This window comes from Antechinus flavipes, chromosome 4 (assembly GCF_016432865.1).
Source record: "Antechinus flavipes isolate AdamAnt ecotype Samford, QLD, Australia chromosome 4, AdamAnt_v2, whole genome shotgun sequence".
Classification (NCBI taxonomy): domain Eukaryota; kingdom Metazoa; phylum Chordata; class Mammalia; order Dasyuromorphia; family Dasyuridae; genus Antechinus; species Antechinus flavipes.
The window spans coordinates 99,761,993-99,786,029 of NC_067401.1; the positions used below are offsets into that span (position 1 = coordinate 99,761,993).

Sequence of the window (24,037 nt, forward strand, 5' to 3'; positions counted from 1 at the left end):
CGTAACTGCTCTGGAAAAATCTGGGTTTTTTGTTTACCTTACATCACTAAGTTTTAAGGGTGACTCAGAGTTCCCATTTGCCATGGTCAGAAGAGTGGCCATCTGTCTATAACCAAAGGGGATTTACTGCTGGTTTTGTTGAACTATTATCAAATGAGTTAATATTTTTGGGATATATAATACTTCATTTCAGAACATAGTAAACACTTAATAAATGCTTGTTCTCTCCCCTCCCTTGAGCAGAAACAAAACTGAGAATCAGGAGACCTACTCTATTGCTGTATTTTTCAATGGCAAGTCTTAGAAGTTGAAGAAAAGGACTTTATTAGCCTCTTTAGATCTTGTTTTTCTTCTGTTAAGTGAGGATTTTTTTTTTACCTGCCTTACCTCCAGAGTGTCAGGTTGCCTAGCAGTGGAAAGCTGGCAAGAAAGCTGGAAACGCCTGGGTTAGAGCCCTCTCTGTGATCCGTACTGGCTGTGTGATCCTGGGCAGATCACTCTGTGCCAGAAGTGTTGGGAAATCCTTGGCTATAATTCCAACAATGACCCAGAGAAAGGAGACTTAAAAAGGCAGATCCTGCATCATTGACCCACTGACCAATACCTCAGCAGCCAGGAGGAAGCAGACAAATCTATGAAGTGAGGATCATGGACCCCATAAACTTGATATGGGCCCCTCGGAGACAGAAAGCAGTTTGAAAGATAGCCTACAATTAGGTATTCAGGAAAGGCTATGCTCCTTGAGGTTATGTGCAGTTGAGTTTGTCTTGCAGGACTCTGGTGTCTTACAGACAACTTATGTAATTGCTAGCCAACAATGTCATTTTTGCAGAGCTTTGATGACACAACTAATGACAAAACACTGATAGTCTCATTAAGTATGGTCCTTCATTTCTTAGTGTTAGCTTATTATGATGCAAGTTTTAAGTCCTTTATGAAAATCATTCTGTGATCTTTTCATCATGAGTGACTAAAGAAGCTTCCACTTATAAAAAAAAAATTAAGTTTAAGAGAACCCTGGAATTTCTTAGTGAACATTTTAAAATAAAATGAACTATTTGTGGGGACATTCACTAACCTGAATGAGCTTATGATCTAATGGAAGAAGAGAGACAATTTAATGAACATCTGGACTCTACCTAGTCAGCAAATTATAGTGATTGATACAGATTTACACAGCAGTGAGTGGCAAAATAAATGACAATTTTAAAATCTCCTTTTCCTGGATCATTTTCTCTATTATTAGTTGTGTATGTGTGTCTGTGTTCATGCAGATGTAATGTGTAAACTTGGGATGTATAGTAGAGAGGAACTCATTTGGGTCAGAACAGAAGGGACCAAGGAGCCTGAAATCCACTGATCCCTTCTATCACAAGAATTAAGCATTTATGAGTAGGATCTAACTCCTATACCTGTGTTCTAAGGGAAGTAGGTTAGTGTCAGAGCAAAGGAACAAATCCTGTGAATATTTCTCTCCTTCCCTGCTTTATCCCCTTCCCCCAATTCCCAGCAAATAGGAATCAACTGCTGATTTAACTGAGCTCTTCTTTACCCTGGCCAAGGACAAAGAATGTCTCATTTTAGAAGCTTCTGCTTGGAGCAAAGCAGAAAAAAAATGAGGAGGGAGAGTCACACTAGAAAAATGTTATCTTTGTTATTCCTGTCAAAATGGGGGCCAGTGGAGCAAGGGCAAAAATAAGTAAGTTAATAAGCTGAGTAGCAAAGGTAGCATAATGTGAATAGTTTAACAGCTACCTTTGACAGTTCTTTTAGATAGAAATGTGCTAGGGGTTAGGAAAGCCTAACTTCTGTGACTTTTGAATGAGGATAAAAATTAATTTTAGCCCCAAACAGCCTATCCTTACACAAATGACATCAAAGCTCATTTCCAAAGGTTCACTGCTCTTTTAATAAAGCTCTTAGAAGGGCAATTTTCCAAATGCTCTAGCTAGGTTCAGATGCCAGAATTTCTCATCTACCCAAAAATTGTAGGTACAGAAATTACAGGTGTAGTTTGTTAATTATGCCCCGAGTTTCCTTAATTGCAAGCTCAGTCAGCCAGGTGGTCATTATTTTGAGTGGTCTAATTAGTCAAATTTTATTCACAAGTATCTGCACGTAACCCTTTTGGGTGGGCTTGGAAATTATGAGGCAAAAAAGAAAGTCCAGTTGAAGGCTTTCCAAAGTTTGCTGGAAAATACCCAAAGAATGCTGTAAAAAATAGAACTCAGCATTGTCAGTATTTAAAAAAAAACAAAGCGGTGGAATCATTTTTTAAAAAAGTACAACTCCTACAAAGGAAAAGTAATAAATCATTAAGTTTCATATGTAGGAGGTGTTTCTGGTGTGACTGGTTATTATCAAGCCACTTGATTTAAGACAAATGGAGGAGAGTATAGTATAACCACAGGTTTTGCATGTAGTAAATAACTTTGCCTTTCTCTTTTGTATATAATTCAGCAATAAAATTGTCCCTTACCATCTATACTTATTTGAACGAATGAATGAACAAATGAACATTTATATCTTTAAATGAAATTAACAGTTCCATTCATAAAAACTTTGTTCAAATCTCCATCTTACATTAATGGAGTCTATTCGTAAGGCCTTTTCAAGTCCTCAGTATTGGAAGGTGTTTCCTTCAAGACTTTTTATGTGTTAGAAAAAGAAAGACTATGGTACCAGAATCTTATAGTTTGTCGTTGGATTGGGTTGAATTCAGAAGGAAATAGTTCCAAGGGAAAATCATCATTGCTAAGTGTTGATGTTGTACACAATCTAAATGCTAACCTCCTTTCTGCTGTAATTTCTTCTGTGATTTTACTCGAATTAGTTAACTCTCAATTTTCTGCCTTTTCCCAACCTTTTTGAGTCTATTTTTAGCTGTATGTGTCTCAGAGTAATCAGCAGCTTAAATTTTGGTACTTTTCTTTCTCAAATGAAGGCAGGGAGAGATGCCTTTTAAGAGGGAAGGAAAGAAGATGTTGTAGGTGAATCTTCCAAGGGGATGAAGTTGTGGAGAGTTCTGTGTGATATTACTGACGCTGTGGTTTTGTTTTTTGTTTAGATGAGTTCTGGCTCTCCGATGGGTCCTTATCGGATAAGTCCAAATTCACTGATCCAGGTCTGATGCCCCTCCCAGACACTGCCACAGGGTTAGATTGGTCCAACCTTGTGGATGCTGCACGGGCATTTGAAGGTAAAGACTAAACCGGCCCAGAGATCGCTGCCTTTTTGTATTTTTTAATTCATTTTTTTTAAAGCTATGGAGTGTTTCTGTACATTTCCTAGATTCAGGCTCTTGTTTTGTCTAGATGAGTTCTAGGGTATTTTAATACCCTGAGAGGAAAGTTTGTGTTTAGTGTTCTTTCCTTAGGAAGCATATGCAGTATAGAGTGAAAGAGTATTAGAATGAGACTCTCCATCTGGGCCCTGACTCCAAATGACCAAGTCACTTCTTTTTCTGTTCCTGACTTTCCCCAAGTTCTCTTGTAAAATCCCTCCTGTGATTATTGTTTGTGTAAGGCAGAGGGAACTCCTTTTCTTGTCAAGGAGGATAAGCATTAAAATTCTGGCATTCATCGTTTATTGTCAAGATGGGATTGAGCCATAAGATGCTTCTTTTGGCTTCCTTTTGCTTTCATAATGGCTTCTAATTTCATGTCAGTTGGTGAAAGGTCCATGCTGATTCTCTTAAAGAATGTTATCAAAGCCTTTTTCTGTAGGACAAAGTGGTAAGGAAGAACAGAACCATTGGAGAGGACGTGCACATTCCTTCCTCTTAAAATAACAAGTTTTCTAAGGCTCCTTGAAGATAGAGATTTTTGTTTTCATATCCTCAGAGTTTTATAGCAGTGTTGATTGACTTCAGGGAGATTTTTTTTTACAATCGTGTTAGACATATTTTCATATTAGTTATGTTGTAAAGAAAGAAGCAGAACAAAAGAGAAAAACCATGAGAAAGGGAAAAAATGAAGTGAAAAATAGTATATTCAAATTCTGTAGTTCTCTTCCTAGACGTGGATGGCATTTTCCATCACGTCTTTTGGAATCGTCTTGGATCACTCTATTTCTGAAAAGAACTGAGTCTATCCTAGTTACGTGTACAATATTATCCTGGTTCTACTCAGCTAATCCTCCTGCTCATCATTTCTTCTTATAGCACCCCAATATTCTGTCACATTCACATACCACAACTTGTTCAGCCATTCCCCAGGTGAGGAGCATCCCCTCACTTTCCACTCAAAAAGAAATGCTATAAACATTTTCCCTTTTTATTTTCCTTTGGGATACAGACCGAGAAGTACTAGGTATCAGGTAGATTTTCTTGAAGAGTTTTCTTGGTAAGATTCCTAAGTCTGTTGAGATGACCATGTTTTTAAGAATCTCCGTCGGGAAGGGGAGCCCAGCCAGCCTCCAAGAACCCCAGCCACTCACTGAGCTCCGCTCCTCCTCTCACTTGTAGCCCCTTCTTCCTCTTCCTATCTCTGCTCCCCTCAGTGGGATAGCAGGGCTTCCAGGCTAGGAAGAACAGAGCCCCTACTCTAAAGGAAGGGCCCAGGAGTTAGAGGTATGTCAGAGCAGCAGCACAGTGCCCTAGAATCAGGGGAAAAAACAGTTCTTATCGTAGCAGTTACCAGGAACTGTCTAGACAAATCAGTTCACATTTCTGAGCTTCAGTTTCCTTATTTGTAGAATGAGAGGATTACATGAGATAATCCCTGAGGTATCTTCCAGGCTTCAGATTCTATGATTGTAAATAATGATGTTTAACTGCAGTTCAACTTGTCCACCAAGTTTAAAATTGTATAAAATTGTTTCCCAGGCCCCAAGGGTGAATTTGGAATATTGGTATAGTGTGCAGAATTTATGGAAAAGACAATGCACCTCCAAACCATCTCAGGGAAGACCAAAGGGGCTTATCTCCAAAGGCTTTCCACAGCATTCTGGAGAGAGCCTTTCTGACCCTCACCATCTGGTATTGATGATTTGAAAGGTTTTCTCTCCTAACTCAAGACAGACAAGGCCGTGTGATGTACGGCAGGCAGTTGGATGTGGGCTGTAACTGCTCCCTCGATAGAAGGAGTAAGTCCGCCCTGCTTCGATGGCCTTACAAAGTCCTTGTCCTGCCTTGTAAGGAGGACCTGATGCTGGCATTATAAAAAGCAAGGCATTGTTTGTTTTTTTTTTTTTAACCAAACAAATAAAAACTTGGGGACTTGCGACCCGTTTATTTGTGTCTGTCCTCTCAGTAATCTTTCCCTTGTTCTGTCCTAGAAATTGAAGATGAGTAAAAGACAGAAATTTTTGGCCAGCCTCAGTTTAAAATGGATCTAGGAAACAGATTCAGCAAGTTTAATTCATTGAAGGTGTCTACTCTGTGCAAGGCTTTGTGGCTGGGGGGAGATACAACTGGGGGCACATGTGCTCAGGAGCATAAAGTGGGGAGATCTCTTCAGGAGAGATTGATTGATAATAGTATCACTGATTGTTGTTGTTCTTTCTCATGGGTCATCAGTACAGCTGGGGAGTTCTGTACGATACAAACTCTTGGGTCTTGTATCTTATCACCCTACTCATTGCTTTTTGGATGATGCACATAGGAAGGCTAGTAAAGTGGACTTTCTAGTCAGAAGCCTCAGGTTCAAATTCTGACTTAGCCATTTATCCCCCAGTGACCTTGAACACTTCACTTAATTAACCTCCTCTAGGTCTCACTTTTGTTATCCACCAGGTGAAGGAGTTGGACTAGTTCACATATTAAGTTCCCTTTCATCTCTAAGCTTATGAGCCCAAGATCCCAATTCCTGGCCCTCAATGCTCCATAAAAAGGTCTTGTGACCAAACATACCTACTGGATGTGATTTGAGGGCCCCTGCCTCATGTTCCTTCCACCTCCAGCATACCATAGGAAGCAGTACCATTACTTTTTTTTTGAGAGATTTAATTTTTTTTTAATGTGGATACCCTTGGGAACTGATTTGATAACTAGATATAGTGATATTTCTTAAGAATGAGCTACATCCTAATCTTAATAGTATGATTTTTGAGAACTGCCATAGCTGGAAAGGTGAGATGCACCTGTTACTGGAGACTTTCTCAATCTAATCAGGCTGGTCATTGAATAACAGCCATGGCGTCCATCACCAAGCGTGTTCTTGAAGTCTTTCTGCCCAAACTCGAGCTCTTCTGACATAGCCTCCAAGAACCGAGAGTCACAGCTGTCATGAGGCAGCTCTGGAGTGCTTTAGTAGTAGTGAGGATGGCGGCATTATTGATGATATTATTTTATCTTTTATTTTTATTGTGAGTCATTTTCCCTAGGCCTGAGGTTACTCATCCATAAAAACGGAGGCTTTGGACTAGATCTTCAGGATTCCTTCCATCTTTGTAAAATGGCGACTTTATGGAAATATTTAACTTGTTTAAAAGGACCATACACATTTAACATCTATGATATTGCTTGCTGTCTTGGGGAGACAGGAGGGAAGGGAAGGAAGGATGCAAAAATGGATGTTGAAAACTATCTTTATATGTATTTGGAAAAATAAAATACTATTAAAATGGACACCAAAATTCAAGCTAGAGCTGAAGTATAGTTTGTGGATTGACCTTAGGCTAAATGAAAGAACAGAGTATTTATTAAATTTCTAAAAGTCATAGGAAGAGTGTTTTCTGAATGGGAAGAAAGTTTGTGATTATTTTGCTATGAGGAAAGGAATTGGTCCATCTACAACATTTTTCATGCTCCAGATCATCTTAATGGGAATTGATTAAAAATATTTTTGTTATTTAGTCCTTTAGTTGTGTCCAACTCTTTGTTATCCCATTTGAGGTTTTCTTGGCAAGGTTGCTGAGCGTGATTTGCCATTTTCTTTACAAAGATACAAGATCTTTACAGAAGATAAGTCTTCTGACTCCAAGTCCAGACCTCTATTTACTGGGTCACCTAGTTGCTCCTGATGAAAAGACTACTAAAAAATAGTTATTTAAAAGAAAAATCAAATGTTCCTAAAACTTGGATCTTCTGGGAGGAAGAGATAGATAGATAGATAGATAGATAGATACATACATACATACATACATACATACATTGATTAACATTGACTTATTGATTCAGAAATTCCAAATTTATTGTTTCCTTAATAGTTGTGAAAGTCAGTTATGGCCTATTTATTAAGATCAGAGAATTGTACACATTACTAATATGTTAAATTTCCCAAATATGGCTAGAAAGATTCACCTTGTATGATTTGTATATCTCAGGGCATACATCCATAAAATGATCTCTTTATGAGAATAGAAGAAAACATTAACTATTTTTCAGTACTTTTTGGACTAGCCTATTTTTTGCTCTTACCCAAACCTAATCTGGGTTGACAGAAGATTGCTTTCTATTCAAAACAAAACACAACAAAAACAAAAATAAATCCAACCTTTTTGTATTAAAAAGTCCTTCATTTTTAATTCAGTTCAATAAGCATTTATTAAAAGTACCTCCTGTGGGCAGAGTACTTTGTGGTAATAAATGAATTATCATAATATGACTTAAAAGGTTTTCAAGAAGGAAAAAAATGCTTTTAATGGATCTGTTGCAGCACTGAACTTAATATCTATCATTGGCTTGGATGCTTTTTGATAGTCTTTGCATGCAAGATGTAAAGCTGGCTGCAAACTAGAGTATTGTGTATACTTTCAATGAGCGGCTATATCTCTAATGACAGCGACCTTGTGGATTGAGATCATACCTCACACCTGTCAGCTCATCCCATGCATTAGACAGTCCTGGAGGTGAGTGAGTGTCAGAGGCTAATAAACAGTAGTCATCACAGATAATCCCAATGAGGTAGCCAGTAGCCACTAGGATCTGAGATGTAAAGTAGGCTCATTAGTTTTTTCAAAAATAATTTAGAACTTACTGTCTATGTTTCGATATTTCTTTCATCAGGGCAGCCTGATGCACAGAAGGTGTGTTAGTAGCTAGAGAACTGGGGTGAGATTTCTCCCTCTGACCCATCCTACTTGAATTTTTTTCAGTGCACTGGGTGCTTTCTAAATAGTTAAAGTGCAGAAAAAGTGCCAACTTGCATTGGTGATAGAGTTTCTTCACCCAGGAATTGCCTTTATCGAAGATTTTAACTTATTAAATTTAACATATCTAAAATCAAATTCTCTTCCAAAATCTTATTTGGGGATTCTCAAGGAATTATCACTTTGAATTTTAGTTTGTCACCAGGAAACATTTTTTTGACTATGTTGTAAATATACAAACGCAAAAAAGATAATGACTATTTTGTTTGTTTTTGATTAAATCGTGGGAGGCACTAGGGCAAATATTGAGAAATTGGAGGATTGGAGGCAAAGATGTGGGATTCAAGTCTGGCACTTAGTACACCCTACATGACCTTGGAAGAGCTACTTGATCTCTCTGAAATGTAGCTGCTTCATTTATGCAACGCGGAGGTTAGACTAGATGACTATTATGGCCTCTTTAAGCCCCACCTTTTAATTCTGGGATTCTACTGTGATCCCTTGAGAACTAAATACACATACTAATGAGAAAAGTAATTACTGATGTGATAAAAATATGAGTCTGTCAAAGAGAATAAATATATATTAAATATGTACTTTAAATGTATATAGTAATATTTTTAATTATGCTGATCCTTTCCCTTGTTAACTGTCTCTTGTTTGTTATTTGTATATCTTCATTTCAACTACAAGACTTTCCTTTTTAGGACATTTCTTAAACATCCCCAAATAAAAGAGCCTCTTTTTCATTATTGAGATGCAGAAAACATGAGTAATTCAGTCAAATATTTATTTTTTTTAAATTGCTTATATTGTAGTGAGGTACTATAGTCTAAAATCGCCTTTATTCACGTATTCAGCTAGATACCATTTTCTTTTCTCCTCATTTATTTTCATTCTGAAATGTAAAATATATTTGGTGATGATAGAATAATCTCACCTCTATTATCATCGTATTATAAAAGAACCAGATTTTATTGTGGTTATTACAAACATTGTACATTTCTTATTCTCCTACAAATATCATTCTCTGATCCGTAGAAGCCAAATGGTTTCCAGTATCAAATTAGAAACCATAGAATATCTTTCTTTTTCCCAAAGAAATTGAGGTATGAAAATAGCCATGCTTAAATTAAGACTTAGTATGAAGCTTTCTTAATATAGAAATTGACTTGAAATGATTGAAACTCACAGATATCCAAGGTAGATGTGAGGTTCCGGTTGTAGAAAATCATTTTTAAGAAGGAGAAAATCACACATTATTCGAAAATCTCTTGTTTTATTAATGCTTCTGCCTGCTCCCTTTTCACAACTTTTTGTTGGTCAGCAGCATGTCCTGCTGTGTTCATAGCACTGTGTTAGCAGCTTTGGAGTCTGTGGTTGGCCACACAGACTACAAGCACCCTTTGACATTGCCATCCATTTTAATTAACTAAAAGTGGGTGACCCTCCATAAACCCACCAAGTCAGGGGTCTCATTAGGAGTGCTCATTCCGCAGCCAGGGAGGAAAGTGGAGTGGGAATAAATTAAGAGCCCAGAACCACTGACATGCAATCTTTTCTTGGCCATTAATCAAATCACATGAGAAAGTTTGCAGCAGCAGAAATCCACCTGCTTTCTACTCTCTGAATTCTGGATAAAAGTGTGTGTGTGTGTGTGTGTGTGTGTGTGTGTGTGTGTGTGTGTGTGTGTACACAAGCCAACACACTCACACCCTTGGTTCCGTGACTTGAAGAAAAAGCATTATCAGTGAGAAAGGAAAGTGGCTAATTAGCTCCTGGTCTCTCGGCCTCTTTTTTTCTTAGCTCTTCATTTAAGGGAACCCTTTTCTACATCCTTTCCTACTGTCCCCGAGCTAGTCTCCTTCCATGAATGTCTTCTCTGGGTGAGATGCGCCAGTCTCTGTTATGATGCTCATTCTGGGTACCTTAGCTTCTTAAATATTGAATTGGGGTCTTACCACTTGTCAGGGCTAACTGGACTTTGTCATCAAATTAGATTATAAAAGCAGCTCCAGTTAAATATTGGAAGACCCGTTCTCTTGGGTATTCCTTTAAAATGTTAATTTTTGGATCCCACAGCCTATGTTTTGGTCACCCTGATTTCCATGTGAGATGCCCAAGTGATATGTGATATGTGTCCATACTTTATTTTATGTATATATTATTTGTATACAAAGATCATGCATCTTTGCAAGAATTCTATAGCAAGCAGCGCAGCCAGGAATAAAATGGAGATTAATAACCACCATTATGTTAAAAAAAATATGCCTTTTCAAGCACTGAGTGCCTCTTAGAATTTTTTTTTTTTAAGTGAGCATGATTTGCATTTGATGTGACAATTTTATTTGAGCCTCATGTGGGCTCCAGAGATTCTCGAGTCTAGAGAGATCTTGTTCATAGGAAAATTCTAAATCTTATTACAGGTCTTGACTCAGATGAAGAGCTTGGTCTGGTCTGTCACCACACGGCCTATCTAGGTGATGGTTTGGGGTTGATCGTTGGCTCATGATGTTTCGTAAACTTTCCTTTATATTGCTTATGTCTGCACGTCTGCATGGTTATCCGAGCTCTGAGGGTTGGGGAAGTAAAAGGGAAGGTGGGCCCTGTCCTTTGTGGCTCAAATAGTCTTTCCAGTTGGTTTACTTTTTTTTTTTTAATTAGAGAAGGGGAGGGAATAGAAAAGATCAGGACTTTTTAAGGAAGACCCATCTTCTAGTTTTTAAATTAGCATGAACAAATTAGCAAACAAATTGATTCCATGAAAAATTGAACACTTTGGGCGCTTGGGATTTAAGAAAGCAGCTTCTTGCCTACAATAATCCTGTCCTCATAGCTCTGATATGGACAACCACTATAATGTTTTCAAGATGTGTGATGGCTTGCCCAGTTAAAACCAAAATGGAGTTTTACCAGAATTATTTTGTGGGCTTTATTTTATTTTTTAAGGCCAACTGTTTGAACATTAGTTTATGGATTCATTTTCAGTAAAAATAATCTAATTGTAGCTAATTGTAGCTAATCAAAAGCCTTTTGTCTGTGCTTTCCTTCTTAGATCAGAGAGTAGCATCCTTCTGTACCCTGACAGATATGCAGCATATGCAGGGCTTGGAGGGAACCCAAGAGTTATCATTATGTGTCGACCCAGCCAATGGGAAAGATTTCATGGATACAGATGGGTAAGTAACCTTTTGTAGGGAATAGGGACTGGGTGAAAAAAGGGAGAAAAAAGGGAGACCAAGCCATATCCTTTTATTATGTTGTTGATCCTTTTTTGTTTTGTTTTAGAAGTCATGGTAACAAAAGATTTTTTTTTTTTTTAATTAAAGTAAACCCAAATGGTTTTCTGGTCCAATTTTTAAAGAAAATCTTGAACATTCTTCAGAGAGCATAATCTAAACAGATCACTAGCTGTAAATTTATTTTTTTTTTTCACAAATCTCTTTGAGCAGGGAAGGTTTTCATTCAAATTAAGAGTCCTCAAGTCTTTCTGTAAGAAAGAACTAATTTTCATTTACAAATTAATCCATAAAATTCTTAGAAAGGAAAAAAAAGACCAAGTTGTCAGTAGAGTCTCTGAGTAAAGCAGGGAAATAGATACCAAATACTGGATATTCTGCCATCCAGGGATATGCTGGAATTAGCTGGAATCAGTTGATGAGAGCTAGTTTTAAAAATTTCCTGGTGAGTCTTACATCTCAGAAATCAATAAATGTTACAAATCAGAGCTTCATTTTGTTATTTTTAATTATTATATTTATATTGGTTTGTATATTATTATAGTTATATTATTTATTTGTTATATAAAGCACATATTTATATTAAATATATTATTATAATATTGATTTATTTTTTTGATTTTTAAAAAATTTGTTGTCTAAACTTAAGAAAGTGAAGGATAAAATATAAATAATGCAGATTAACCTTAAAAGTGTGTCAACCCCGCCCACCTTTATTGAATATTTAGGAACACATTTATACTCTCATCCTGTTTAAACTAATGGCAGACTTCAGAGACGGACCATCTCAGCAACAATAGGCTCAAAAAAATCCTTTAAAGACACTACCACTAGATTCTAGTTTAACTAGCTGAGAGAACATGATCCAGCCATTATTTTTCCTTGTGAGCTAAATAGCTATTGATGGAGCCAGTGTTTGGGACAGATATAAAGCGTCTCAATCCATCCAGAAGGTTAATTTTCACACAGATGTCATTTCTCTGATTTTAAGAGACTGAATCAGACATTGTGATTTTAGATTGCATTTGTCCTGCACAAGTCACTGAACCCTAGTTTTCTTCTGTTTCACCCGTTAAAATGGGAATGATAAAACAGCAGCATCTACCTCACAGGGGTGTTGTGAGGATCCAGTGAGATAACAATTGTAAAAAGTCCCCAGTACGCAGCGGGTACCATAAGAATGCTCTCCTTGCCCTCCTTGGCAGTCGGGCCCGCTGCCTGCCGAGACCCATAAACTGGTTTGGAGAACTGGAGGAGCTGCCTCTGGTGTCCTGCCCTCTCAGGGAAGAGCTTTGGTGGCAAAGTCTGACGCCTAAGTCACCATGTCGGCGCCGGGCAGAAACATCTTGCTGGGCTCAGGCTTTCCCTTGCCAGCTCTCAATCTGCCTCCGCGGCTGAGCCGGTGAACCCAGCCAGGCCCTTGTCCTGTGAACCTGGCCAGTGGCTCCATAATGTGGGAGGAGGACCAGCCTCCCAGGACTTCCTTATGGCCCAGTCAGGGAAAGTCATCTTCTCGGATCCTCAGCCATCCGGGGATCCTCGACACTATCCCTGGTCAGGCTAAATAAACAACAAGCAAACGCATTCTAGGGAGAGAGAGCAAGCCCATTTCACTCCCCAACATTGCTAATTTGCATCTCCTAGCCATGGGTACTGGTTCTGCCCTGGGGGGCCCAAAAAGAATCGGCCTAGCTCCTCTTCCACTTGACAATCTTTCAAATACCAGAAGACAGCTATCCACACTCTCTCCTAATACTGTCTCCTGGGAACTTGAGCCACTGGCAAGTTGAATAAGTATTTTTTTTTTAAAGTCACTGAGTCTTCAGATATTCCAGTGACAGAGAAGATGAGCCAGAAGTCCATTGCCCGGTTCTCTGGACAGCCTTTTTACCAATTGGCTAGCAGGGTGTTGCTTAAAATCCTTTGGAAGAAAGAGTCATCCATGAAGAGGGACTGGACTCGGAAGGGCTGGGTTCAAATCTCCCCTCAGACTTTTAATGGCTTTGTAATACTGGGCAAGTCACATCACCTCTCTGGGTCTTCGTTTTTTCCTTTGTAAAAAGAGAGGGCAAGTTTCAGCAACAATCCTCCCGGCTTTCAGCTTCTTTCCCACACACATGTTACCTGGAATAAATAGCAATATCTGTTTAGAAGAGAGAAACTTGAGGCAGAGTTTTAGAGGAAAAATTAACAATAGTGTGTTTCCCCTTTAGCAGTCTGATTGGCTCAGAATCACTTTTCCCCTTTCTTTTTACCTTGGGCTATAATCACATAAATCATTTTAAATTAAACTTTAAGGAAAAGAAAAAAAAATGATGACTGAATATTAACATTTGACTTCAGCCTTCCTTACTCTATTGTATCGTTTGATAGGGAGCGTTCTCCATCAACTTTGACTGGAAAAGTAAATCAGCTAGAATTGATTCTTCGACAACTTCAGACCGACCTCCGGAAGGTAAAGAACCTCTTGTCAGCTCATGTATTATCCCCAATGATGCTGATTATAATACATATACAGCATAGTGTGGATGCCATGTGCTCAATAAATGTTTCATAGATTGGATAAATATTTTAGATTTTCCCACAGTCTTTTTCATCTTTAGAATTGATCAGCATACAAGTTGTCCCAAAAGTCTTAGTGCAGTTTTAAGCTTTAATACTTCAGAATTGTCCTAAAAATCCCCCCCCCCTTTAAGGGTAGGTGAATTGGTAGGGATGTTGAGGAGAAGGCTTCCAGTATTTATCTTTGAGGAGATAAAGGTTGAATCTCAGAGGCTTTGGCTCCAAATAGGGATAAGCCGTGGTCCCTCCATAAGAGAATAAATAAAGTAGCCCATGAGCCAACCTTTTTAACCCATCCAACATTTTTCATTCAACAAGTCTTTATTTAGATTGATTTTTGTCAGCTGGCAGGAGATAGACTAGTGACTGCCAAGGGGCCTGGGAATACTTAAGCTTCCATCATTCAGCTCAGCTGGCATTTTTGAGATCCTCAAAACTTCCACCTTGAGATTCCCTCCTGTATATAAATAAATGAAATGTTAACATTAGAGTTAGAGCTCGTTTCTTTTGGTAATGGTTAGGACCAGCTGGAGTCCCCCTCCCCCCACCCGTTCTGTCCTACCCCCTCCGCTGATCTCTCACCCCAGGTCAAGACTTAATCCTTCTCCTTTAAAAAAAAAAATGGAACATTGCCAGTTGGCACTTTGTATCAGTTGACAGAACAACTTTTAAAGGGTTAGAGGTGAAGCTTCTGAGGTCCTGAATATTTTAGCTGTGTGTGTGTGTGTGTGTGTGTGTGTGAGTCTGCTTTTAGTAAAGATCATTATGAAAACAAGGTATTCCTAATTGACTAAGTGGAAATGAAAAGTCCAGCTATTTATTCTTTCTTCCTAACTTTACAGCTACCAGTTTTGTAAGTTTGAATAGATAGTTCCCACTATAAAAAGTCTTGTGCAGTTTTAAAATCTTCTAATCTTGTAATGACAGTCTCATTGTATCCCTCGAAGTATTTCACAAAGGCCAATTTTTTTTTTAATTGAAATATATCCATATGCCCTTCCTCCTTTGGACATAGGAGAATATAAGAAATAAAATGGGTTCCCCCCCTTTGCCCTTTTAGATCGCTTGTGCCTTCAGGAACACGCGGGCTGCCTCTTGGCAGAAGTTTCAAAGATGAATCCTTAGTCTATTCTCCATCACAAATGGAACTCCAGAGTAGGATACTGACTACTCTTATTGGCTGCTCCAGCTGACTCCATTGCTTTTCTTCCGCCTACAGGAAAAACAAGACAAGGCCGTCCTCCAAGCCGAAGTGCAGCACTTAAGACAGGACAACATGAGACTTCAGGAAGAGTCCCAAACCGCAGCAGCTCAACTGAGAAAATTCACGGAATGGTTCTTCAATACCATCGATAAAAAAACTTAACTTGCAGATATTAGCCAGGAACCGCTATGGGCGCTCCTATCCATTTGAAGTAGCAAAAACCTGATTTTTAACTGTGCTTACAATCAGTTTTTAGATGTTTCCACTATTTCCGCTCTGTCCAACACCATTCATCCAGACGAGGTTTGGGGGTGGGTAGGGGTGGGGGGGACAGGGATGGACCTTGTTCATGGTAGCCGTCTTAGGACAACAAAAAGCATCAGACACGAGTATGGAGATGAATGTAATTCCTGGCTTGAAGATGAATGTAATTCCCAGTGTCAGTTTAGACCTCTCATTTACTAACACGGTGCTTGGGCTTACCTCAAGAGGGAAGACAGTGTAGGTTTGATTTCCAGTATTTCAGATGACCTGGTCGAGAAGTTAAAGCAATCTACAGTAACTTGGGTTTCAGTGTTGTAAGATAAAGATAAAATCAAATAACCAGACATATACTTTAAAGTTAAAAGGTGCTCTATTTTTTTGGCTGTACAGTAGTTCAATTTCCACAATCACATTGTCATAGCAATAAGAATGGAGGTATAGTGAATAGTCACAAAAGCTGTGTTGAAAAAATCAAAAGTTAGCACTGACGTGTTTAACACTAGGTTGGATGCAGTTACATTAGAGATTTATTTATTTGCAGGAACAAATGGTGCCTGAATATTAACAGTGTTTTGATTTTTTTTAAGCTACACATGCCTTGTAAATGGCTCACTGGGTAGTCTGCTTAAACTCTTAGCTCACTTTTGTATAGTTGCTTCACTGGGGGGAGGGGAAAGACAAGTACAATACCACTTACTTATGAAAAACTCACCTAGGGTGTGAGCCAACGAGATTCCCTTGTCCAATGCCAAAATTTGTTTATCTTTGTACAGAAGCTTTGATCAAGTGTCTTGTATTTAACATCCTTATTTAAGCTTATTTAACCTTAAAATGTTAATTTTATAAAGTTTGATTTTATCTGCACTATGATGATGAGGGCAGTTAGCAGCAAGCTCGAAAATCACTGAACTTGCTAAGATGACTTGAGGAGTTGAGAGAAAATTCTAACAATTGGATGCTGCTAGTATACAATTTGTTTGTTACTGCTTTACCATTTTTAATTGTTTTATTTGAGAGGAACATACCTTTTGCTTTTTTAATAAATGTTTTAAAAAATCAACAAATGAATATACCCCTGTGGCTGTGGACTCAAATTTTTTTTATTTTTCATTTGGGGCCAAAATCATCCATTCCTTAGAAATCTGGCTGTGAGGGAATTTATTTGCTGCTAATGTCATTTTGTGTCATTTCAGTCATGACCCCATTCAGAGTGTTCTTGGCAAAGAAACTGGAGTGATTCAGCATTTCCTTCTCCAGCTTATTTTAAAGATGAGAAAATTAAGGCAATACAGTGAAGTGATGTAAGGGAATCTATCACAGGACTCATAAAATCACTAGTTTCTTCATGTGCTGAAAAGATCTCAGGTTGTTGGTCCTTAGCTGACATATAGAGGCTCATTACCTAATTCTATCCCCTCAGTCCTGAGAAATAAAAAGGTTTTGAAAGAATGAATGAGTGAATAAATGAACACAGGAATGAAAAAGCATTTCTGTGGGAATATCAAAGCAGAAATGATGACAGCCCCTGTCTTCAAGAAGCTTAGGTTCTACTAGGGAAGACAGCATGTTTTCGCATAAATATTGACTTACAGACAAAGCAAATATAAGGTAATTTCAGCAGGCAGACATTTGGTGGAAATCAGGAAAGGCAGTAGAGCTAAGCTTTGAAGGAATCTAGGAAGTCTCTTAAAAGAAACTTCACATTTAATTGCTCTCCCTTTCTTAATGAGTATTGCATTTTTGAGATCCTCTGAAATAAAGACAGAAAATTGGATTCCATGTTTATTCATTCCCCTTGAATACTCTGATGAAAAAAATGAAGTTTAAACAACTTGACAGTTTTCAACACAGAGAAGGTGGTACAATGCTCTTCCCGGAGTCAGGACCTGAGACGATCCTTCCGTCACTCACATGACGGTTTTGTCCTTTGTAAAATGGGGGCGATGGTATCCGCTACCTTCCGGGGATTTTGTGAGGGTTCTGAAATCACTTTGCAAACATGAAAGAGCTGCCCATATCCTAGCTCTGGTTATTATCTCTGGTGTGGTCAGAGCTGACAGAAAATCATAGTGTGGGGAGCAAAAGCACTTAATTGGCCTAATTAGGGATAGCTGTGGGACTCTCAACTCTCCTCAAGGTCTGTGTAGAGATAAGGGAAAGGCTAAGCATTCGTCTGTGGTCCTCAGGGAGGGGAATGGTAAGGGATTTGCCAAACTCCACGGCCTAAACACCGCTCTAGTTCCTGACCATTGACATCCAAGCAACTTCGCAGCACAGGCTAGGACTTGAGAAACAAAAGAGAATTGTGTCCTATTGAGTTCTAAATTGATTGGGCACAGCTGCCCCAGAAGGTCACATTCCTGCGTTGGGGTTCCAAACCCTGCACAACCCCTGCCAGTCATTATAAAAAGGGCTTCAGAGCCTTACCACCTTTTTTTTTTCAGAATTTATTTTAAAGAAAGAAACTTTACTACTCTCTGAGATCTGAGCAATCAAAGCATTGATACAGCTGTTAGCATCTGTGCTCTCTGAATACTAGCTGATGTCTGGTTTTCATTCACCGCCTGAAATCTGCAAAGAGCCATTTGGGGGAGGGAGGGGCTTTTGTTTTATTTTTCATGAAACAAATGGAAATGGGGCTAATGAGCCCCCTTGGCATGCAAATGCCATGTGGCAGCAAGGCAGAGTGTGAGCTGTTAATGAAACAGATTCAAAGGTTAGACAGCCATGGACCCATCCATCATCCCCATCAAGCTTTTTGGCACTGGAATCGGATATCACAGCTTTCTATCTAGTGAAATCATCGAAGAGGGAAGGGGTGTATGGAAGAGCAGGGGTCAAATCAGTCCTAATGTCTTCATAAATATCCGCTGATCCCAAATTATTTCTGGCTCTGAAGGAGCAAGTGTATCAATAAGCATCCACAGATGGAGATTGAAGTCCTCGGAAAAGGTTTCTTTTATCGTTATTTTTGAAAATGAATTGGGTATCGATGTTCTGTATCCTTGCCCTGCTTAGCCATGACCACAGTCATGGCATACCAAGCAGTGTCTAACTAAATGCTCCATTAAATTGGAATAATTAAACATGGCAGTCATGTGTTCCACTAGGAGCTGATTAAACACCTTGTAGAAATCATTATTGAACCCCATCTGGGCTGAGGGCTTGCCAGGTGGCAAGCTGAACCCCAACCCCCCACCCCAGTTTTGTGAATGGTGAAATCCTTTAGAGGAGTCATTTTATTTGCTTTTAAAGGAGGTGCTCATGGATAGAACTAGCACTGCCCATGAGAGGGTTTGGGATAATGAGGGACAAAAATCCATTGTTTTCACCTCAAATCCTGTCGGCATCTATTTCCATTGTTGCTCTGCTGGAGCCATTAATGTTCTCCATCTATTAATATGTGGATGACTTCATTTTGAAAACAGTTCTCTTCTGAGCGAGTGTTTTATTTGGGGGCTTGGGGTATGCTGTATCATAGAGACCAAATGGGACTTGTGACATAAAAGTGGAAGTCCATAGGCGCTGTTCAGATACTGCCTGTGGAAAGATTAAGATGAACTCTGCCAGATGGCATAGGGGGAAACAGTCCACAAAAAAGGCAAGTGCCCCGGCTTAAGAAAACTTCCTTGGAGCTGGTGAAATAGAACTGGGGCCTTCTAAAGCCATTACGTTCCTGGTCTGAGGGGAGAAGGTTTACCTGCTGGGGGGAGCTTTCAAAGGAATTCATAGAACAATATAATCTCTTACGGTATAAGAGGTTCTGGAGGTCAGTCATCTAACCCACTATCTGAAACATGAATCCCCCTTGCAAAAAATAGAATTTTCTATCACCTGGATGTTTCCCAAAACAATACTGTGAAAAATGTCCGGTGAAGATGATTCCCATTTAAAGATTGAGCGTGGAAGTGCTTAGGAGACTTGATCATGATCACACAGCACAGTTAAATGTTTGGTCCCATTTTTCAGTGAATCTTTAAATATACGTGAAAAGTTCTTTCAACCATATAGAACGCAATCCATCCGTGATGCTTCATTCTGTATGATGGCTATGCCCTACCCATGCATCTGTTACCTTTTGGATCACCTGATATTTTGCTTCTCTTGAGATCACAGCCAGTCAGTCAACATTTATTAAATTCCTACTGTGTGACAGGGATTATGCTCTATGACAGGAGTCCTTAAACTTTTTAAATAGGGGGCCAGTTCACTGTCCTTCAGACTGTTGGAGGGCCAGACTAGAGTAAACTTTGTTTTTTTAAATTTTTTTTTTTTATTTTTAGAATTTTTTAGAATTTAAATTCTTTAAATAAAGAAACTTCATCATCCTGGGTGAGGGGGATAATCATCTGTCGCATTTGGCCCGCGGGCCGTAGTTTGAGAACCCCGGCCTATGACATAATGTGAAGAATATCAGTATTAGATGGAATTTTGCAGGAGGAGCAATTTGGGATCTACAAAAGAAGGCTGTTAAGAAAATGAAGGAAGAAAAAGTTAAAAGTTCCAGTGGTATCTGGTTTTAATGTTACATAGCAAGCAAATCATTATTTATAAAAATAAATTGGGTGAAGATGTTCTGTATCCTTGCTCTGCTTAGCCACGACCACATGATAACATAGCAAGAGATAACATTTAAAAACATGTTTGATTTGGAGATAGAGTTGAATAATCCTAAAGAGAATAGGATCATAGAACCAGAAGGGGCCCTGGAAAGCATCACATCCAACTGTTCATTTTATAGAGTAAAAATAAGAGCCAGAGGAATAAGAGGAAAATAAAAGAAAATCACTTGCTGAAGGGCAGGCACATAGCTAATTAGCAGCAAAATGATAAAGCTGATGATCCAAGATAAGACAGTGGGCCTGGAGAAAACAGGAGGTCTCTTAGAGAGCCAGCTTGGTGCAGTGGGTGACCCGGGGGTCTTGGAGTCAGGAAGTCAGAGACACATGTTTAATACAATTTGGTATTACTGTGTTCTGAACCCTGTAGTAATACAAAGAAGGAAAGAAGATAGTTCCAGCTCTCAACGAAGCTCAGTGTAATAGAGACAAGATAGAGACAGGACACATGGGAGAATACCAACAAAGGGGATTCTAGCACTAAGGGAATCAGGAAAGGCTTCTGGTAGAAGATGAGATTTTAGTTAAGATGTAAAGGAAGTCAGGAGATGGAAATGAGGATGGAGAACATTACAAGCATGGAGGCAACCAGTGAAAATGTAGAGTTAAGAGACGTTTTGTGCAAGCTGCAGTGAAGAAGTCGGTATCACCGGATCACAGGAAGTTTGGATCTCAGGAAGGTTAGAATCCTACTTCTTGTATTGTATGATCACGAACAAGCCAATTATCCCTGGAACAATGGCATTAAAGGACCTGTGTTCAAATCTTGACTGCTGTTTATAGAGGTTAAATAACTTCCTTAGACCTCATCTGTAATTCTAAGTTCCCTAATAGTTCTCAGTCCATAATCCTAGGACAATAGCATTTTCCTCTATCTTCCTTCCTTCCTTCTTTCTTTCTTTCTTCCTTCATTCTTCCTTTTAATTTTCTTTTCTTTTCTTTCTTCCTTCCTTCTTATGTTTTCTTTTCTTTCTTTCTTTCTTTCTTTTTTTCTTTTCTTTTTTCTTTTCTTTTCTTTTCCTTCTTTCTTTCTTTCTTTTCCTTCTTTCTTTCTCTTTCTTTCTTTCTTTCTTTCTTCCTTTCTTTTTCTTCCTTCTTTCTTTTCCTTCCTTCTTTCTTTCTTTTCTTTTCTTTTTTTCCTTCCCTTTTCTTTGCCCTTCCTTCCTTCCTTCCTTCCTTCTTTCCTTCCTTCCTTCCTGGCTCACCCAAAGTCACATAGCTACTAAGGGCCTAATGTTGAATTTGAACTCTTCTCCCTTCAGGGCTAGTGCTCTATCCACTTCCCCACTTAGCTGCCCCAGTTTTTGTTTTGGGGTTTTGGATTTTTCTTTTCTAATAGGAATCAGGATCGCTTTAGTACCTTTTTTCACAGGCTTACTTTGAGACTTCTGAGATCCTTGAGTTCTAGATATATGACTAATAACCCTAAGTGATTTGCAAACTTTTCAGGCACTCTGTTCATTGTCTCTTATTCGAGGCAGAGTACTCTCATAGGGTGAGGGTGGACATTTATCTTTCTGGCACGAACCTATACATTCAAGAACGAAACATAAGTCATATACTCGAGAAGTAGTCCTCCCCAGATTAGGAATAACCATTCAGGAGTCCTTTTCCAAGGTCAGCTCTTTGTAGAAGAAACCATCAAGACAACTTAATTGTTGAATACAGCCAGTGCTACGTTCCCAGCCCCATGTGACTGAAGACAGCCCTGTGCCTGAAGTAATTACTACCTTGTAAATTAAACAGGATCCAGCACCTGGGTATAATTGCTAGAGCAGGTGTAGCGCCCGTCAGCTGCAGGGCACTTGGTCTCTGGAGCCACGCTACCCTGGGCTGCCGAGGACCCCAGTGTGAGGATGTGCCATCTTTCTGCTTGTCTCTGCAGTAATCAGACGGGGAAAAGGAACCAGCATCCACCCGCCCCAGCCCGGGGCTCTGCAGGCTCTCTCCATCCTCCGGGAAAGAGGGAGGGAGTGATGGAGGGAGTTTGCACCGATGGAGGACATTAGGACGGACCCATCCATCTTCATTCTGAACCTCTTGGGACTCCAGGCTGACATGTGTGCCCTCTTACCTGAAAAGATCTTGGTGAAACCATTGTGGCGAGCAGTTTTCTAAAGGAAATCGAATGAACTCTTTGTATTTCAATAACCCCTCTGTGGGACTTAAATAGACCCAAACCCACCAGCTATTTAGGGAATTGGTTAAGTGTCCTCTGCTGCCCTTGAGAGCTCTAAGAATCAAGAGGAGAGTTTTTAATGTGCTCTCTCAGCAAGGCCTTTGTTTCTGCTCACAAGGCAGTGGTGGAGGTGGGGGAGGAGAGGGAAGGAAGTGGAGAACAGACAGCTCTGCTTGTGCCCCAAATCCCAAATCATTCCAAAACTTGGGAAGTGAGTCAAGAAAGTTCAATTTTTATTTTTTTAATTGGATAAATTAAAGGGACAGGGACTGGACCTATGATTTAATTGGCATAGGGAACTTCCAGGTGAGATATGTCTCTTTATCAGTTCAGGCTGGCATCTGCCCTACAATTTAGAGTGTCTGAAAGCACTGAGAGACCAAGGGATTTGCCTATAGCCACATACCCAATTTGCATCAGAAACAAGATTTTAACCCAGATTTTCCTGACTTATTTTATATACCATGTTGTCTCTCTGAGAGAATTAAAAAAAAAAAAAAACCCAGCAACTATAATTATTGTACCTGGTTCCTTCAGGGATAATTAAGTCAGGGCTTCTTGAACTACTCCAAAGAGATGGGAAAAAAAACAACTCAGTTGTCTCTTAAAGACTACTTTTAGTTAACGCAAGAAAGTACTTTATTCCTGTTTACCACCTTTGGGGTATTGGGCCAGTCTGTGATGAAACATCCCTCACTTTGTAACTAATATCAGCTCTGTTGGCTGATTGTGCTTTAGTCAATAACTTCTTCCAAATAAGGAAGATAAGTGGAATGGCTGCAAAGATCTGTCAGTGAGCATTTATTCAGTGCTTAGTATGTACTTTGGAAAACCTGGGTTCAAATCCTGACTTGCACATACTAGCTGAGAGATGCTGAGCTTTTTGGTTCTCTAGGACTGACACAACACTCACTCCTTATAGGGATCAACTAGATGATTCTCTAAAACCACAAGTTATAGAGAATGGGCCCACTCATGTTGATACAGAGATTTTTCTTCATCCCTAAAATTCCCTGTACCAGGGTCACGGGTCCAGTTCCTTCCTCTCTGAGTCAGTCAGCTAAGAAATGGAGCTAATAACAACAAAGTCTCTGAATTTACAGTTTCTTTTTAAAGTGAACAGCAAAAGTTGCTATCCTAGACTTTAGATGAAATAGTATTGGAATCAACCATTAAAAGGCATGTATATAAGCCACTGTGCTAAGTTAAGGTAAACACCATCCCCTCCCTAAAAGAGCTCACATTCTAATGGGAAAAACAAAATAAACAATCAGGATATACAGGCTAAATGCAGAACAAAAGTAGGTAATTTTGGAGGAGATAGCAGTAGTAGCCAGAAGGACCAAGAAAGGCCTCCTAGAGGTGACACTTTAGCTGATTTTGAAAGAAAATCAGAGATTCTAAAAATTGGAGACTGAGAAGTAGCGCATTCTAATGCAAAAGCATGGAATGAGAAACAGGGCCCATACACAAAGTGGGTCAGGATGACTGGACTGTATGTAGCCCACATGGTGCAGAGGATTCTATAAGAAAATTCTAAATATAAGATGGGACCAGATTATAAAGAATTTTCAATGACAAAAAGGACTTTATATTTGGTCCTGGGGGTAATGAGAAGCCACCAGAGTTTTTTGAAGGGGAGAGGTGCATGACATAGAAATCCCTACATTTTCAGAATATCCCCTTGTGGAAAATGAATGGAGAGGGGAGAGACAAAGTAGGGATACCACTCGGAAGTTAATACAATAGTTTAGACCTGAGGAGATGAGGACATATATGAGAATAGCATATACAGAATAAACTGGAAATGTTTAACAGAGGGAAGGCACTAGAATCATTGGGGATTGGGAAAGGCTTCCAGCCTGAGCAAGGACAGGAAGATAAGGTTGGAGAGTCTACCAAGTATGTGGACAGCCATTGAAGGTGCACATAGTCCAGA

General features: G+C 39.2%; 1 protein-coding gene across 6 annotated transcripts in view; it reads left to right on the forward strand.

The window, feature by feature from the left end:
* SIPA1L2 (signal induced proliferation associated 1 like 2) overlaps window positions 1-16,372 on the forward strand; it is a 127,900-nt gene extending 111,528 nt beyond the window's left edge. For 2 of the 6 annotated variants that reach the window (XM_051993601.1, XM_051993602.1), the window contains exons 17-21: window positions 3,068-3,199; window positions 10,458-10,511; window positions 11,087-11,210; window positions 13,644-13,725; window positions 15,052-16,372. In XM_051993601.1, the coding sequence (XP_051849561.1) occupies window positions 3,068-3,199; window positions 10,458-10,511; window positions 11,087-11,210; window positions 13,644-13,725; window positions 15,052-15,198 (539 nt within the window). In that variant the 3' untranslated portion in view covers window positions 15,199-16,372. The remainder of the gene's footprint in view (window positions 1-3,067; window positions 3,200-10,457; window positions 10,512-11,086; window positions 11,211-13,643; window positions 13,726-15,051) is intronic. The other 4 variants (XM_051993603.1, XM_051993604.1, XM_051993605.1 and 1 more) reach the window with 3 other exon arrangements.
* The last annotated feature ends 7,665 nt before the right edge of the window (window positions 16,373-24,037 follow it).